Below are 15,759 nucleotides of genomic sequence, written 5' to 3' on the forward strand. Positions count from 1 at the left end.
GGTAAGATTGGGTTTACTTTGGATTATTTCGAGGCCTTTATAACAGCACGACAACATTCCCTATCTCCTTGCTTTATTTGTCCATTTTATTGAAAGCATATGGTTATCAGATGTCCTGCAAAATACATATTTAGTTAGACTGGCGATGAGTGCCTTTGTGGACACTTGGGCACCACGGTAAATATTTTGCGCCCGTAACAGTGCACTTGGGCTCTCCAATAAATGAAGATTTATCAAGACTTGGGGCCAAGTGTAAACTCGTGCTATCCGAACATGCTGAAAGCCTTTTGTTTGCAACTGCGACCAGATTTACGACGCGCACTTGATGTTCTTAATAACGGACTCCGTTTGGAGACACCGGTGCGCACGCATTTTATTTCCCATGCAAATATTTTTGTGCATAATATTCTGTGTTTTTATTGTACTATGAAACTGCTGTTACACACAAATACAAGTTATCCCCAATTTTTTTCGATTAAATCATATTTTCCCAGGTTTTTGCGCACTGCAGCACAATTTACGCACAGGAACATCGCCACAAAGCGCACAACGGCAATGGCACTAAAATAGTTCTGTTTATCAGTAATTCTTTTCAGGTTCGAATAAAGAACATTTCTCCTTGAAACTGGTATGGTACTTGTCAATAAAATGTCCAATAACCATTCATACTTATAATACCTACACAACTCCCGTGTTCAAATCACATAACTATTCCTGCTCCAGACTCCTTATCTTTTTCTGTCATCCAACTGTATAACGTCATGCATATACAGTGCCACTGATATAATTCAGTAATGATGAATTATAGCATTCACTGTGCTAAATAAAAGCGCATAAGCCACCGTATTTGCAATAAGCTGTTTCTCGTGATGAAATTGTTTTAAATATTATATATTAGAAATAGTATTAAAAAAACGACAGACAGCTGTAGAAAACCTGACATGGTCCACCCTATTTTTAAAACAATGCCTTAGATTATTTCTTAAACCCCAAGGTACATTTCGGGAAGGGTGGTCTCTGATTGGCCACTTGACTTCATTTGTTTGTCCTAGAGCGCAGACAGGATAAAGGGACATAAATGACGAATGGACGCATCACCCTCTATTGTCCCTTTGATTTATATATTAAGGGAATGAATACGAGACTGCACGTTGCTCACTGGTGGACAGGACGCGGAGTGCTGTGGACCAACACCCTCACGGAACCTCGGTTTCACTGAGCCAGTCTGCAAGCCAAGAGGTAAGCATCTGAATTACGATCGGTTTCTTTCAGGTTGTTGTCCAAGACCTTGGACTGAAGATGTCCTGTTATGTTTTTATGTACAGAATGACTCCAAGAACCACGTGCACTTCGGCAGGAAGGAATGGGACTTTTAAATCTAACTGGAGTTCAACATTAGATCTCAAGTCTGGATGCACCAACATTACCAAGGGCCAAAAAATCAAATGCAACAGAGCATTAGAACTTGGCAGCATAGATTGCTCATCTACCTTCAGCGAAGAGAACACAAGAAATAAAAGACTAAAGAAAAAGATGCCAGTCAAATCTGCAAGCAGACAACGTGGGAATCGCAGAGTGAAGGCAAACGACAGAGAAAGGCACCGCATGCATAAGCTGAACTCCGCCCTGGATACTCTGAGGAGCGTGCTTCCAACTTTTCCCGATGACGCGAAACTGACCAAAATTGAGACTTTGAGATTCGCGCACAATTACATTTGGGCATTGTCAGAAACACTGAGAATTGCAGACCATGTTCGACAAATTTCAAATCACGATCGGGACCAGGAGAACCTCACTGTGCCAAGCGCTTGTTTGGATGTGCGTTATAGCGCATCCAGCGCATGCGCGTCCAAATGGCACTCCACAAACTCAGCATCAAATTGGCAACAAACTCAAGGCTACTACACTGATTTGTTACTAGAGGAATTTAACTGCAATTTTCAGGACAATCTGACATTTAATCTAATTTGCGAGTAGCAAAGCAAATCTGGCAAAAGTTGACTTTTCTTGTAAATACCACGAAGATGACACACAAAGTCTAGATGTTGTTTTTCAAGAAAAACTTCATAATTTAATCACGTTAATTATTTAAATTATTTATTTGATGTTTCCAGTCATTTTATACGCAATGGAAGTTTAAACGCAAAATTGCTATTTTCTTTTAATTGCCAGCTCTCAACACTAAATACAGCCTAATAGTGTATGACGATTGTCATATAGTTGTTGTGCATGTGTGTATTTCAACACTTATTTTTTTTAAATCCATTTTCATTCGAGTGCATATGTAGATTAGAAATTGTAAAAATTATAATAAATTCATAATGAATCTGCGTTAGTGTTTCGTCAAAGAAGCTTTAACTGGTGTCCGGCTTATGACGAGTTTCGCTTCCTGCGCATGCGCTCTACCTCAGATGCGCTTCCCACAGCAACAGGTAAATAGTTGCTGAAAATATGGGGTAAAAAAATAGGGTAGACTGTGGTTTATATATACACCCCGGGCCACAAAACCAGTCATAAGGGTCAGTATCGATTTATACATCATCTGAAAGCTTTTCATAGATGTATGGTTTATTATGATAGGACAATATTTGGCCGAGATACAACTATTTGAAAATCTGGAATCTGAGGGTGCAAAAAAATCTGAATATTGAGAAAAACGCCTTTAAAGTTGTTAGCAATGTATATTACTAATCAAAAATTAAGTTTTGATACATTTATGGTAAGAAATGTACAAAATATCTTCATGGAACATAATCTTTACTTAATATCCTAATGATTTTGGCATAAAAGAAAAATCGGTGATTTTGACCTATACAATGTATTGTTGGTTATTGCTACAAATATGCCCGCGCTACTTTAGACAACAGGGTCACATGTATATCTCATTAAAACAAGTAGATACAGGTGATTTACCTGTTATCATTTAGCTTGGTGTTAATATATTTCTCTAAGCATATGTTTTGTTAATTAGCTATGTTGGGCAATTAGTATATTCTTGCAATAACTGAGTAATTAGGTTTACTTTTACAAGCCTTCTTACTTTTCTAAAAACCTATATTGTACACTGACTTAAGTAGGAGTGGGTTGATGCTTACAATACAACACTAGAATATTTTGTAATTTATTCTGTTATAATTATAATGCATTAGCAGAAAAGCTTGATTCAAACTTATAAACATTCCTAATAAAAAAGCCTATTAAAAACTCAAAGAATAAACCACAAATTTCACAATGGATATGCAACATTTTATTTTTCTAGCAAGGCTGAAACAGTTATTTTCGTAAAAAAATATGGAGAATCCAAAAGACAATATACATACATGAAATCGATTTTACATACTGTTGTGCGTGGGGAATACAACCATGATTACATACATTTCAATTATCAGTTTATAAAAAACTTTTTATGAAAATCTGCAAATCCAGAAAGTGGTCTTGAGATATCCTAGCACCAAAAATATGAGCCGTTTATACAATGAGATAAATGAATGGAATGACTAAGACATTGGAATGTATCATAACAATAGCACTTAATCGGGATAGACTCTATATTCACATATTCAGGTGATGTCTAATCACAATTTCCTGATTACTGTTGCCAAAGTCCATTTATATCTATGCGCTTCTGTCTGAGTATGTAAGAGTTTTTACAAACATTCATACTGGCAACAAAGCAGCCTCAATGGAAGACTATCCAAATAAAGTGTTACAGATTTCCAAAGGAATTCCCCACATAAGGGAATGTGCAGTTTTAAAGTAGAACGTGGGAAACATTCTACTTTGGAAACACAGTGACGACATCATAACCCTCTGGAGGAGTGACGCGTTCACGCGCGTGTTTCTCGCAGTAAATCTTGTCCTCGACAAAAAAGTGTCCTTTTTGCTTAAGATTGATCCCGCAGTCTGTGCAGATGTAGCATTCTGGATGGCGAAACTTGTCTCGAACTTTGACCATCATTCCTCTTTATAACCAAATATAGAGAAAAAAGTTATTCATAAAAACGTGTTTGCAATAAACCCCACAATTACAATGAAATAATTAACAGAGAGCAAAATCCACAGGTATTATGAAGAAATTGAGTTACAAAATTCTCCACTAGATGGCAACACTGGACTAACACCAGCAAAGTACATGCAACTGTTCTAACAAGCATATAATTAAAACTTATATGAAGTTAAAACCAAAAAGTAAAACTTACACAATCCCTGAACCACATTTGTCACAAAGAGAGAGCTTGTCAGGATTCCCAACCGAGGCTCCAATTTTTGTGGTGGGGGGCTTGACACTTCTAAAGCCTGAGGGTTTATCTGCATCACCTGACAAAAGAAACAGAGATCCATTTAATGCTAAAGCTTTCTTTTATAGGCCCAAAAATCTGACACAGCTGTAGCCACAGACATGGCTTTAAAAATGGTTACTATGAATGACCAGAAACACAGACACCCATTTTGTCAACAGAAGCTAAGGCTTGGTGACCTATGTGTAATTCAGACACAATGCCCTACGGTGTACAAGGTGTGTATGAGATTATACCGGTTTCCAGGATCTCCTGCAGAACTTTAAAAGAGGCAGACTGGCGAGGAGGCTCGTTGGATTCTTGATTCTCCTGCAGCATTTTGTACACCTCAGAATCTGCAGCTATCACAGGCTTTGGCTGGCCAGGTCTAGAGGGATCTGGGCTATAAAATATGCAAAAGGTCAGTCTGATGACAGCCACAAGACAAACAATGTTATCTTAAAAGCATTTTATTATACAACTCAGTCCCAACTGGCTAGTTTTGGTCCTGACAGACATAAATTGAAATACCTGTACTCATACAGCACAGAACTAGAATGAATGTAGCATGTAATGATCAGGGGTGTTTCCTCCGAGGAGGCAAGGGAGGCAGTGTCTTCCCAAAATAATGAATGAAAAAAATATTTTTGTACAAAAATAAAACAATCACAATATTACAAAATATAACATTATGAAGTGTATAAACTAACTTTCTAAAGAAACACCGTCCAACAGCAACACTGGTAGGTAAAGTTTACCAGACGCTCTAAAGTGTGCAGTGAATTTGGTGGGGGGTAACTGAGAATGAATGGAGGAAAGTCACATGAGAGGAGGCAATGCCTCCATCGCGATCTGATTGGATATAACTGGTTATGTTCGGCTGTCATTGGTTCATACTATAATTCCCGCCTCTTGCGTTCGTGCATGTTCCACGTATCAGTCTGAATGAACAATATAATGCCGTTAATAAGAAGACTCATTTAAAAAAAGTAAGTAAACAACTCACATACTTGGATATAACCACTTTGTTATGACAAAAAAAAAGACTTGAAAAGGCCTAGAAACATGATCTGTGGAAGTTTTTAGTGAGTAATCTATTTTATAGTATTTATAGTAAATCTCTGTGTCTGTTAGTGTTTGGTGATATACTCAATTTTCATATCGTCCTATCATCAGCCTGTGAGATCGCTGATACACGATACTATCGTGCTAATTTATTTAATTATTTACTTAGTGTCATTGCCGGTGTTGTGCCCATTTTCGACCCCCGCCAAATTATTACCCCCTCTAATTATTACACACCTAATCCTAACCCCTCTCCTACACCTAACCCGAAACCTACCAATACTGGGGGGTGTCAGAATTGGGCACAACAGTGGCAAATAAACCAACACCAGCATAAGATTAAGAGCAGCCTAATGTTTTCAATATGACTTAATTTTTGTTTAACATGATAACAATTTAATAGAAACATTGTAAGTTACTAATGTTTACATTTCCTTAGTTATTCAAAAAGCAGCCACAGAAAACGAGCAAAGAACATTTACTTTATCTAGGAACATCATCACTGACTAGTCTAGCGTGAGTTTATGCACTTTAATAGTACCATAAGTGAATACAATAGTTACATCACTGTATCATGAATACATTTCTTACCCCTTATTTACACTGCACATGTCTGCGGTGCTAAGGGGGGCCGTTTCCCCCAAAACGAGTTACTGTGCCCCCTTTTCCATCCTCTCCCCTCCTTGCTGAATGGGACTTCACTTCCAGAACAAAAATTTACAGATAATTTACTCTCCCCTTTATCATCCAGGATGTTCATGTCTTTCTTTCTTTAGTCGTAAAGAAATTGTGTTTCTTGAGGAAAACATTTCAGGAATTCTCTCTATATAGTGGACTTCTATGGTGCCCGTGAGTTTGAACTTCCAAAATGTAGTTTAAGTACCGCTTCAAATGGCTCTAAACAATCCCAGTCAAAGAAGAAAGGTCTTTTTCGATCTAGTCTTGTCCCGGGTCAATACAGTTAGGGTATGTCGAAAAACTCCCACCTCGTTTTCTTCTTCAACTTCAAAATTGTCCTATATTGCTGTTTTACTTTTTTTTGTAAAGGGTGTTTGATCTTCTTTGCATGTTCAGTTTGTAAACACTGGGTTGGTACTTCTGCAGTGAGATGATTTTGAAATTGGGAAAAAAAAAAATGAGGGATGGGAGTTTTTCGACATACCCTAACTGTCTTGAACCAGAAAAAACAGTTCACGCAGAGCTAGACAAGACGAGCGTTTGAGGTTTAAAAAGTATATAAATTGTCAGTGTTTAGAAAATGACCATTCGTTTTGCTAGATAAGACCCTTATCTTGGCTGGAATCGTTTAGAGCTTTTTGAAGCTGCATTTAAACTGCATTTTGGAAGTTCAAACTTGGGGGCACCATTGAAGTCCACATCCTGAAATGTTTTCTTCAAGAAACATAATTTCTTATCGACTGAAGAAAGAAAGACATGAACATCTTAGATGACTAGGGGGTGAGTAAATTATGTACATCTGTGTATATTTGTTCTGGAAGTGGACTACTCCTTTAATTATTAATAACTATTAGGTTTTGGGAAGTTGCAATCTGAATTACCTTGCCTTGTCATTTCACATCATCATTATCAGGTCTGCAGGTTATCGAAAGGGTGATATAGTTTCCTGTTTTATGTTTTTTCTGCATGTTGTTTCAACCACAAAACTTTTTGACAAGTATGTCAGTGAAGTGTGTATCATGCTTACTTCCTACTGGCTTCACTGGAAGCAGCAGAAGTCTGGACGTCATCCACTGCACTGTTGAAACTCTTAATGTTCTCAGAGGAATACAGGCCAGAGGGGTTATTGTACATGTTGGTGACCAACCTTGGACTGCCAGAACTGAAAGGCATGGCACTCCTGTTATGAGCAGAGCCTATATGTTTCACCTCCTACAGAAAAAAAACAAAAACAATCTCAAAAACACATCAAACAGAACTGTAACTTTAAAATTCTTTTTAGAATTTTACTCACCCTTACATTATTCCAAACCTTAATAACTTATACTTTCTTCTTTTTTTGTACATATAATGACAAATCAATGGACTGTAATGTTTTGGACTTTCACTGAATGAGGAAAATCACTCTTCAAAATATCTTCTTTTGTTTTTCACAGAAGAAATGAAGTCGTAAGGATTCGGAATGACATGAGGGAGTGTAAATGATGACAGAATTCCATTTTTAGGTGATTTATCAATTTAAGACACAAAAGCAAAGCAAAAGACAGATCATTTTATAAGAATTGCAGTATTATTCAGACCAGAAAAAGTCTGAGAATCAATCATTCTTTCATAACTGTTTATAATATAACGAAGTTGATGTGAATAAATACCATTTAACAACAGGAGGGGGAAAAAACAGACAGTGAAAAGTTTTTCCACACTAATGACTATGGTTTTTATAGCATTGTGAAACTTTCCTCTGTTAAAAACATTTAACAGTTGTTTCTTATTATGTTTCTCACTCTGCTTAAATTGGGAAACATTTATAACTCCCAAACTATGTAGTCAAGCTCTTCAGACTTCCTATGATCATTCACATTCTGACCCTAAATTTCCAACCTAGCCTGCAGGATGTGGGACTTGCGTCATGGTTTTGGCTGATAAACTCACTGGTCTCCATGGATAAGGCTTGTTAGGACATAAACAATGACTTCACTTTGGCAGCCTACGCTGCCGTGCCTTTATTTGTTTAGCGGCTATGTTTATGTATGACAGTCTCATGCACTATGAAGGGCTTCAAAGCTCATTGAAAATGATCAAGGGTCCATTTAATAACCCTCAGCTCCCAGATAAGCTAAGCTAAAACACACCTGTGTTTCTTTATTTGCCAGATTCATCTTGTATGGATTGGTCTTTCCTTCTTCAGTGACCAACGGGGACCACATTTTCGACTCTGATCTACAAAAAATGAAAAACTTTCATACAGTGAATCAGTAAATGATTAAAGTCAGGATATAAAATCATCATGGTTCAACAATATAAAAAAAGCCTAGGCCCAGTGTGAGAGTTTCAGGCAAGTTGATGCAATTGTACTGATCATGTATTGCGTAAGTTTGCATGGCATAAAAACGAATTGGGTTGTCTGTCATATTTCAAACACTTCTGTTGCAAATTCTGCTGATTTAGACTTGTCCCCGATGTTATGTTATCTAGCTGACTAACACAGATGAGGATATGTTGAAATTGTGAGAATGACTTTAGTAAAACAGAGCTGAAAACTAGACCCAGCAAGAAGATTTGACATTGCATTCCATTATCTTCCACTGTGTCACTGAAATATAGCTGTATATAGCTGTATTTCTGGCACAAATTACTAGGCCAGTGGAAAAAATCCTTATAGTTTAAGATGCATAGCCAACCAAAGGATTTTTTATACTATTTTTTTTTTACTAAATGCACTAAAAAGTAAGAGAGGACCTCAATATAGGGAAGTAATGGCATCCTAATTCAATTCAAGCCGACTTTTCTGTTTGTTGAGGATGATGTTTTATTATGCCACGTTTTTTGGTGCTCTACATAAACATAGCTAACAATATATTCAGATGTTCCCCTTTGCAGAGTACTGCCCCACCTGTCAATGGAAAGCACCATTTCCTCCATGCAAGCTTTGATTTTATTCTGTGCTTCCAGGTGAGTCATGCCCTCTGTTGACTCTCCATCTATGGCCAGGATCATGTCCCCCATACAAAGGTCAGCCTGAGCCGCTTTGCTTCCTGGGGTCACCTGAAAAAGTCAAAATCTGCCATCATCATCATCATCATCTAAAAAGCTTAGAATAAAACTGTGTAGTTTTTCATGCCCAAATATAGCCTTAAAGGAAATAAGGCAGAAGTTTGACTTTTCTTTGGTTCAGCTTTCACTTGTTGTATGTCGACTTCCTTTTTAAAGTGTCAGGGTGTGCACCTTGTTTCTTAGAAAAACGTTTTGTTTAAACACACACTCAAGTTTTTAGCTGGCCCTTATTCATCCCAGTAGTACCATTGGTTATATCAACAAGAACGTGTGATGTTTGTTTTTGAACTGCTGCTACTTTACACAAACTGCTTGTTTGTATTCTAGACACTCTTGGATGAGATCCAATTCCGACTAAGGGTCCATTGATAAAAAGAATGGTAACTCCTATAAAGTTTTAATAAGCCTTCTAATTCTACTAGAATAAGTAAATCAATACCACAACTATAATGACAATGACACCACCAGAACGAGCGGCAGATGACATAACAGCAGTGGATGCTTACAATAAACAATGCATTACAATTGTGAATTTTTTGTGGACGCTATTATTTTAGCAGTATAGTCGTTTTTGATGTGAACAGGCCTTCATTTTTACATTGAGTACTGACAGGGAGTGGTATATGTGACCCTGGACCACAAAACCACAAAACCAGTCTTAAGTAGCACGGGTATATTGTATGGGTCAAAATGATAGATTTTTCTTTTATGCCAAAAATCATTAGGATATTAAGTAAACATCATGTTCTATGAAGATACAGTATTTTGTAAATTTCCTACCGTATATATATATATATATCAAAACTTGAAATTTTTGATTAGTAATACGCATTGCTCTTTTTTTTTTTTGCACCCACAGATTCCAGATTTTCAAATAGTTGTATCTCAGCCAAATATTGTTCTATCCTAACAAACCACACCAACGGAAATCTTATTTAACCAGCTTTCAGATGATGTAAAAATCTCAATTTCTAAAAACTGATGACTGGTTTTGTGGTCCGGAGTCACATTGGTCAAGTGATCTCAATATTGTGGCACCCATAAAAGGAAGACTGCTCTATATAAAATAAAATGATTATTCTAGAAATCGTATGTTGGGAGGCTTACTTAATCAAATTTAATAATAATTCTACATTTTTAAAAAACAGTCTTTCTTCATGTGTACAACTTTAAGTTAACAGAAATATTGAGTGCCCCTTTAAGAGATGACAAGCATCTTGTTGCGGTTGAAGGTACAAGTTTGAAACGTACGCTTGGGTGTCATATTACCATTATACCATGCATTCATTCCATGAATACTTGTAATGTTTTCAAATTAATACAGCTTAGGTTACTGAACACTAATCTACGAAACCATATGGAATCACGTACGGAACTAGAACTATATCTAGTTTTTAAAAGTCCTGATTTTGCGCTAAAATTAGCTAGTTATTCGCTAATCTGTTGCATTGTTTCGAGTCTGACGCCTGAACACCTTAATCCGAGTGTTTGAGACATCGCGACACTGACGTTCAGGTCGCGTTCACGTGTGTTTCTGTTGGATGCTGCTACTGTTGCTGCATGCAGGCGTGACACGTTTTAGACAAAGTTTATCCAGTCTGTGGCCTATAATATGTTGGCCTAGTAATGTCTATGAAAGCCATTTTCCCTCTGTGCTAAATTATTAACATATCCTAAGTTAATATCTTACCCTCGAGATCGTCAGAGGTTGTTCGAAATCTTTTCCTCCGACCAGGCGGAAGCCCCACGGTCCAGGACCTTGTAAAACAACCCGTAAAGGCATTATACTTCCAACACGTAGCCTAAACGGCTGTCGTATATTAAATCCCGAACTAGTGCACTGTAAACGGTGCTATGAACTCTGCAGTTTCGAGTAATTGTAGCGGGACAGGGCGTTCACTTTGAAGCGAGCATACCTGGGCGGAGCTTCCTCACAAGTGAGCGAATAATGTCAGGTCTCTGTGCTGATAAGAGCCTATTTCCTATGTTTGTTTAGGGGTGGGCCGTTACGTCATCTTATATTGAAGTTTACCATGTATGGAAGAGCCAAATTCTGAGATTTGGTATTTGCCACTCCCAAATCCAGTCGAATTCCTGGCAAAGGGGGGCCGTTCGCTTAGCGCATGACATGGGCTTTCCAGGACTAAGGATCACATTCTCTGCATTCCCAAAAAGTGAAACAAGTGCAGACAAAACGGGCAACGCGGAGGCATAATGCTAATATTTGATTTACATTAAAGGCTAGAGTTGTATAAACTTAACAATCAACAGTAGCACCTCTACAGAATGGAAAGCCAACAGTACAAGTGAAGACAAGCTCCCATATGATTTATGAGCATTTGAAATAATAACATTTCAATTTCAGTTGCTGCTGGAGTCAGTTTTTAACATGTTATGTTATGTTTGTGAGGAGGCTTTCCAGAGTTTTTCACTTGAACTTTTTCAGATAAACTGCCAGGGACTGTATTACAAACAACTTCCTTTCTTAATTTCTTTCGATTTAAAAATGTTCTGTTTCCCAAGGAAAATGATAATGGTTAGAAGGATTCTGAGTTATCAAATAGAGCCAGGGGCTTATCTGTTTAGTAACAATGCCGGATGCAGTTATTAGGATGTCATTTGGAACATTGAACTGAACAATCATTACTTCTAAATATACTTCTTAACTCGGTAACACCCTTCCTGCAGAGTTTAACCCTGCTTCATCACACCTGTAATTATCAAAGTGTCCTTAACTCTGTTAGTAACAGTTTCAGGAATGCCTAAAGGAATCTCCAAAGGGAGATCCAGAAGGACATCATACCATTTCAGTGTGCTTTATGGACCTTTTTTTCACATTTTTAGATTTGGAATGCAGATGTAGCAGGATAAACTTATATAAAGGTAGACCAGTGTATATATAATTTTTGGATTTACAATTGCTCAACAGTGAAAGAAAAAAGAAATCCACTTTTCCATGACTGATAAAAAAACATATGGCAGTTAGAGGAAAGAAAGATGTCAAATAATCAGTCACGCCCTCAGAGACTATATTAGAAACTTCATCACTACAGTTTTTTTTATAATTTAATGCTAGGGTAATATAGCATACACACAATGTAGCACACACTAGAGTTCTTTTTCACATTTTGTTATGATGCCGCCTTTAAATTGATGATAAATGATAATCTGCTTTAAATACCTTTGCCCCCACATCAGTCTACACTCCATACACCATAATGGCAAAGCTTTGCAAATTTATTAAAGTTAAAAACTTAAGTGATTCCATTGCATAAGTATTCATACCCTTATCTAGGACACTTGAAATTTAGCTCAGGAGCATTCATACTGCTTGTTGATGCAGTTATCCCGTGGCAAATGAATTTAAATGGTTATGATTTGGAAAGGCACACACATCTTAATAAAAGGTCTAACAGCTGAAAATGCATATCAGAGCAAAAAAAAACAGTCCTGAGTTAAAAAAAACTGTCTGTAGAGCTCAGAACCAGGATTGCATCAAGCCACTCTGGGGAAGAGTTCAGGAAAATTTCTGCTGCATTGAAGGTTAACAGAAGCAAGCATGTAGCCTCCATTACTTAATTGAAGGAGATTAAAACAACCAGGACTCTTACCAGAACTGGCCTCCTGGCCAAGCTGAGCAATTCATGGAGAAGGGCCTTGGTTAGAGTGGTGACCTAGAACCTGATGGTCACTCTAGTCGAGGTTCATAATCACCACAACTCTCCATCACTGCAACTGTCCACCGATTATAGGCTTTATGGCGGTGTGGCAAGACTCCATCCTTTCTCCTCAGTGAAGAAAAAAAACACATTCGGAATTTGCAAAAAAGCACTTAAACGACTATCAGACAGTGGGAAACAAGATTCTCTGGTCTGATGAACCTCAATTCCAAGCATCATCTTTGAAGGAAACCAGGCACTGTTCATCACCTGCATAGTACAACCCCAAAAGTAAAGTGTGTTGGTAGCAGCTTCATGCTGTGTAACTCTGTGAATGTCCTTGAGTGGCCCAGCCAGAGCCTGGGCTTGATCCCAATCAAATATTTCTGGAGAAGCCTGAAAATGCGCATCTGCACCCATCCAACCTGACAGAGTTTGAGAGGTGAAGAGGTGAGAAAAAGAATGGCAGATAATTGCCAAATGCTGATGAGCAAAGCTTGTTGCATCATACCCAAAAAGACTTGAAGCTGTACTGAGTTAAGACTATGAATACTTATGCAATGTACTTATTTGATTTTTGATTTTTTTTTAAATAAATTTACGAAGTTGTGACAGTTTGGTATTCGGTTTGTCATTATGGTTTATGGAGTGTAGACTGATGTGAAAAAAATGTAAATTATAAAGCAGTTTAACATAAGGCAGCAACATAAAACATGAAAAAAATGAAGGGGTATGAATACTTTTGCAAGGCACTGTATATACACACACTGATCAGCTATAACATTATGACCACCTTCCTAATATTGTGCTGGTCCCCTTTTGCTGCCAAAACAGCCCTGACCCATCAAGGCATGGACTACACTAGACCCTGGAAGGTGTGCTATGGTATCTGGCACCAAGATGTTAGCAGCAGATCCAAGTCCTGGAAGTTGCAAGGTGGGGCATCCATGGATCAGACTTGTCTGTCAGAACATCGCACAGATGCTTGACTGGGTTGAGATCTTGGGAATTTGGTGGCAAAGTCAACACCTCATTGTTGTGCTCCTTAAACCATTCCCGAACCATTTTTGCTTTATGACAGAGCTCATTATCCTGCTGAAAGAGGCCACAGCCACTGGGAATACTGTCTCCATGAAAGGGTGTGCATGGTCTGCAACAATGCTTTGGTAGGTGGTACGTGCCAAAGTAACATCCTCATTCATGGCAGGACCCAAGGTTTCCAAGCAGAACATTGCCCAAAACATCACACTGCCTCCGCTGGCTTGCCTTTTTCCCATAGTGCAACTTGGTGCCATGTGTTCCCCAGGTAAGCGATGCACATGCACCCAGCCATCCGCATGATGTAAAAGAAAACATGACTCATCAGACCTAGCCACCTTCTTCCATTGCTCCGTGGTCCATTTCTGATGCTCATGTGCCCACTGTTGGCACTTTCGGCAGTGGACAGGGTTTAGCATGGGCAGCCTGACTGGTCTACGGCTATGCAGCCCCATACGCAACAAACTGCGATGTTCTATGTATTCGGACACCTTTACATCAGAACCAGCATTAACTTCTTGAGCAATCTGAGCTACAGTAGCTCATCTGTTGCATTGGACCACACAGGTGCATCAGTGAGCCTTGCCGGCCGTGACCTTGTCACCAGTTCACCACTGCTCCTTCCTTGGACCTCTTTTGATAGATACTGACCACTGCAGACAAGGAACAACCCACAAGAGGTGCAGTTTTGAAGATGCTCTGACCAAGTTGTCTACCGATCACAATTTTGCCCTTGCAAACTTGCTCAAATTATTACGTTTGCCCATTTTTCCTGCTTCTAACACATTAACGTTGAGGACAAAATCTTCACTTGCTGCCTAATATATGTGACCCAGGACCACAAAACCACTTATAAGTAATAAATAAGCTTTCCATTGATGTATGATCTGTTAGGATAGGACAATATTTGGCTGAGATACAACTATGTGAAAATCTGAAATCTGAGGGTGCAATAAAAATAAAATGAAATTCTTAGCAATGCACATTACTAATTACTAAGTTTTGATATATTTATTGTAGGAAATTTACAAAATACCTTCATGGAACATGATCTTTACTTAATATCCTAATGATTTTTGGTCATAAAAAAAAAAAAAATCAATAATTTTGACCCATACAATGTATTTTTGGCTACTGTTACAAATATACCCGTGCTACTTATGACTGGTTTTGTGGTCCAGGGTCACATATCCCTACCCACTAACAGGTGCTGTGATTATACTTCTGACATATCCCGTTTCTTAAAAAAATGGTTTAAAGGCTGAAATGTGAGGTTTGTCATTTAATATTTTTTTTTTAGTTTTTGTGAAACCTGTATCTCAACACTGTAAATCACGTTTTTAAAGTCAGATTTTATCCTTTGATATATTAGCATAGGCAATGCCCTATCTTGCTCATATGGTATTCATTTTTATTTTTAAATACATTTTTGCATTAAGAAAATAGTAATAACATGTAAACAAAAATGAAACAAACAAAAATATAAATATATTTCTAAATTTATAAAATTAATTACTGGAAATGGAAATGCATCAATGCATTATGACAGTCCATGCATGAAACGTCTGTTAATACAAGACAAACCCATATATTTTTACTGCCACATATAGTATAGTGTCAGATGTTGCGCTAGACCAGACCCCAACACTGTACATTTTGTAGGTCTCTCATATCTGACACACCCATTTCAGGTCTTGCTGTCTCTACTAATGAGCTGATGAGTTGAATCAGGTGTGATTGATGAGGGAGACACAGAAAATGTGTAATGTTGGGGGTGCTCGCAGGACCGGTTTGAAAAGCACTGCACTACTTTAACATTGTCCGTCATTTTGACGGACAGGGTCGTAAAAATTCTGTCATAATCTATTATTACCCATCATTTTAATTTTCATATTTTAATTAGAATAAAACATTTAATTGCTTCTATTTTTCACATTTTTATTTTTAATCATGTACCTAACCTAACGACAGCGCAGTGTTTAAAAACA

The 15,759-nt window shown here is 37.8% G+C and overlaps 2 protein-coding genes across 2 annotated transcripts; one reads left to right on the plus strand and one right to left on the minus strand.

Moving 5' to 3' along the window:
- The first annotated feature begins 1,326 nt into the window (after positions 1–1,326).
- On the plus strand, positions 1,327–1,977 carry neurog3 (neurogenin 3). The gene has a single exon (XM_051126133.1). It carries the CDS (start codon positions 1,327–1,329, stop codon positions 1,975–1,977), a length of 651 nt encoding a protein of 216 aa, XP_050982090.1.
- A 1,247-nt stretch (positions 1,978–3,224) lies between these two features.
- On the minus strand, positions 3,225–11,022 carry pdlim1 (PDZ and LIM domain 1 (elfin)). Its single transcript, XM_051126488.1, has 7 exons — positions 10,765–11,022; positions 8,914–9,065; positions 8,153–8,240; positions 7,048–7,232; positions 4,535–4,680; positions 4,200–4,317; positions 3,225–3,962 (listed from the first exon to the last, which is right to left on the minus strand). Exons 1-7 carry the CDS (start codon positions 10,855–10,857, stop codon positions 3,776–3,778), a joined length of 969 nt encoding a protein of 322 aa, XP_050982445.1. The 5' UTR covers positions 10,858–11,022; the 3' UTR covers positions 3,225–3,775.
- Between the last annotated feature and the right edge of the window lie 4,737 nt (positions 11,023–15,759).

This window comes from Labeo rohita, chromosome 13 (assembly GCF_022985175.1).
Source record: "Labeo rohita strain BAU-BD-2019 chromosome 13, IGBB_LRoh.1.0, whole genome shotgun sequence".
Lineage (NCBI taxonomy): Eukaryota > Metazoa > Chordata > Actinopteri > Cypriniformes > Cyprinidae > Labeo > Labeo rohita.

Excerpts from the sequence above, each read along its gene's own strand:
- pdlim1 (XM_051126488.1), bottom strand. The coding sequence starts at position 10,857 with ATGCCTTTACGGGTTGTTTTACAAGGTCCTGGACCGTGGGGCTTCCGC. Across the intron at positions 8,241-8,913 it reads ATGGTGCTTTCCATTGACAG|ATCAGAGTCGAAAATGTGGT; the intron begins GTGGGGCAGTAC and ends CATTTTTTGTAG. Across the intron at positions 4,318-4,534 it reads GCAGGAGATCCTGGAAACCG|GTGATGCAGATAAACCCTCA; the intron begins GTATAATCTCAT and ends TTCTTTTGTCAG.
- neurog3 (XM_051126133.1), top strand. The coding sequence starts at position 1,327 with ATGACTCCAAGAACCACGTGCACTTCGGCAGGAAGGAATGGGACTTTT.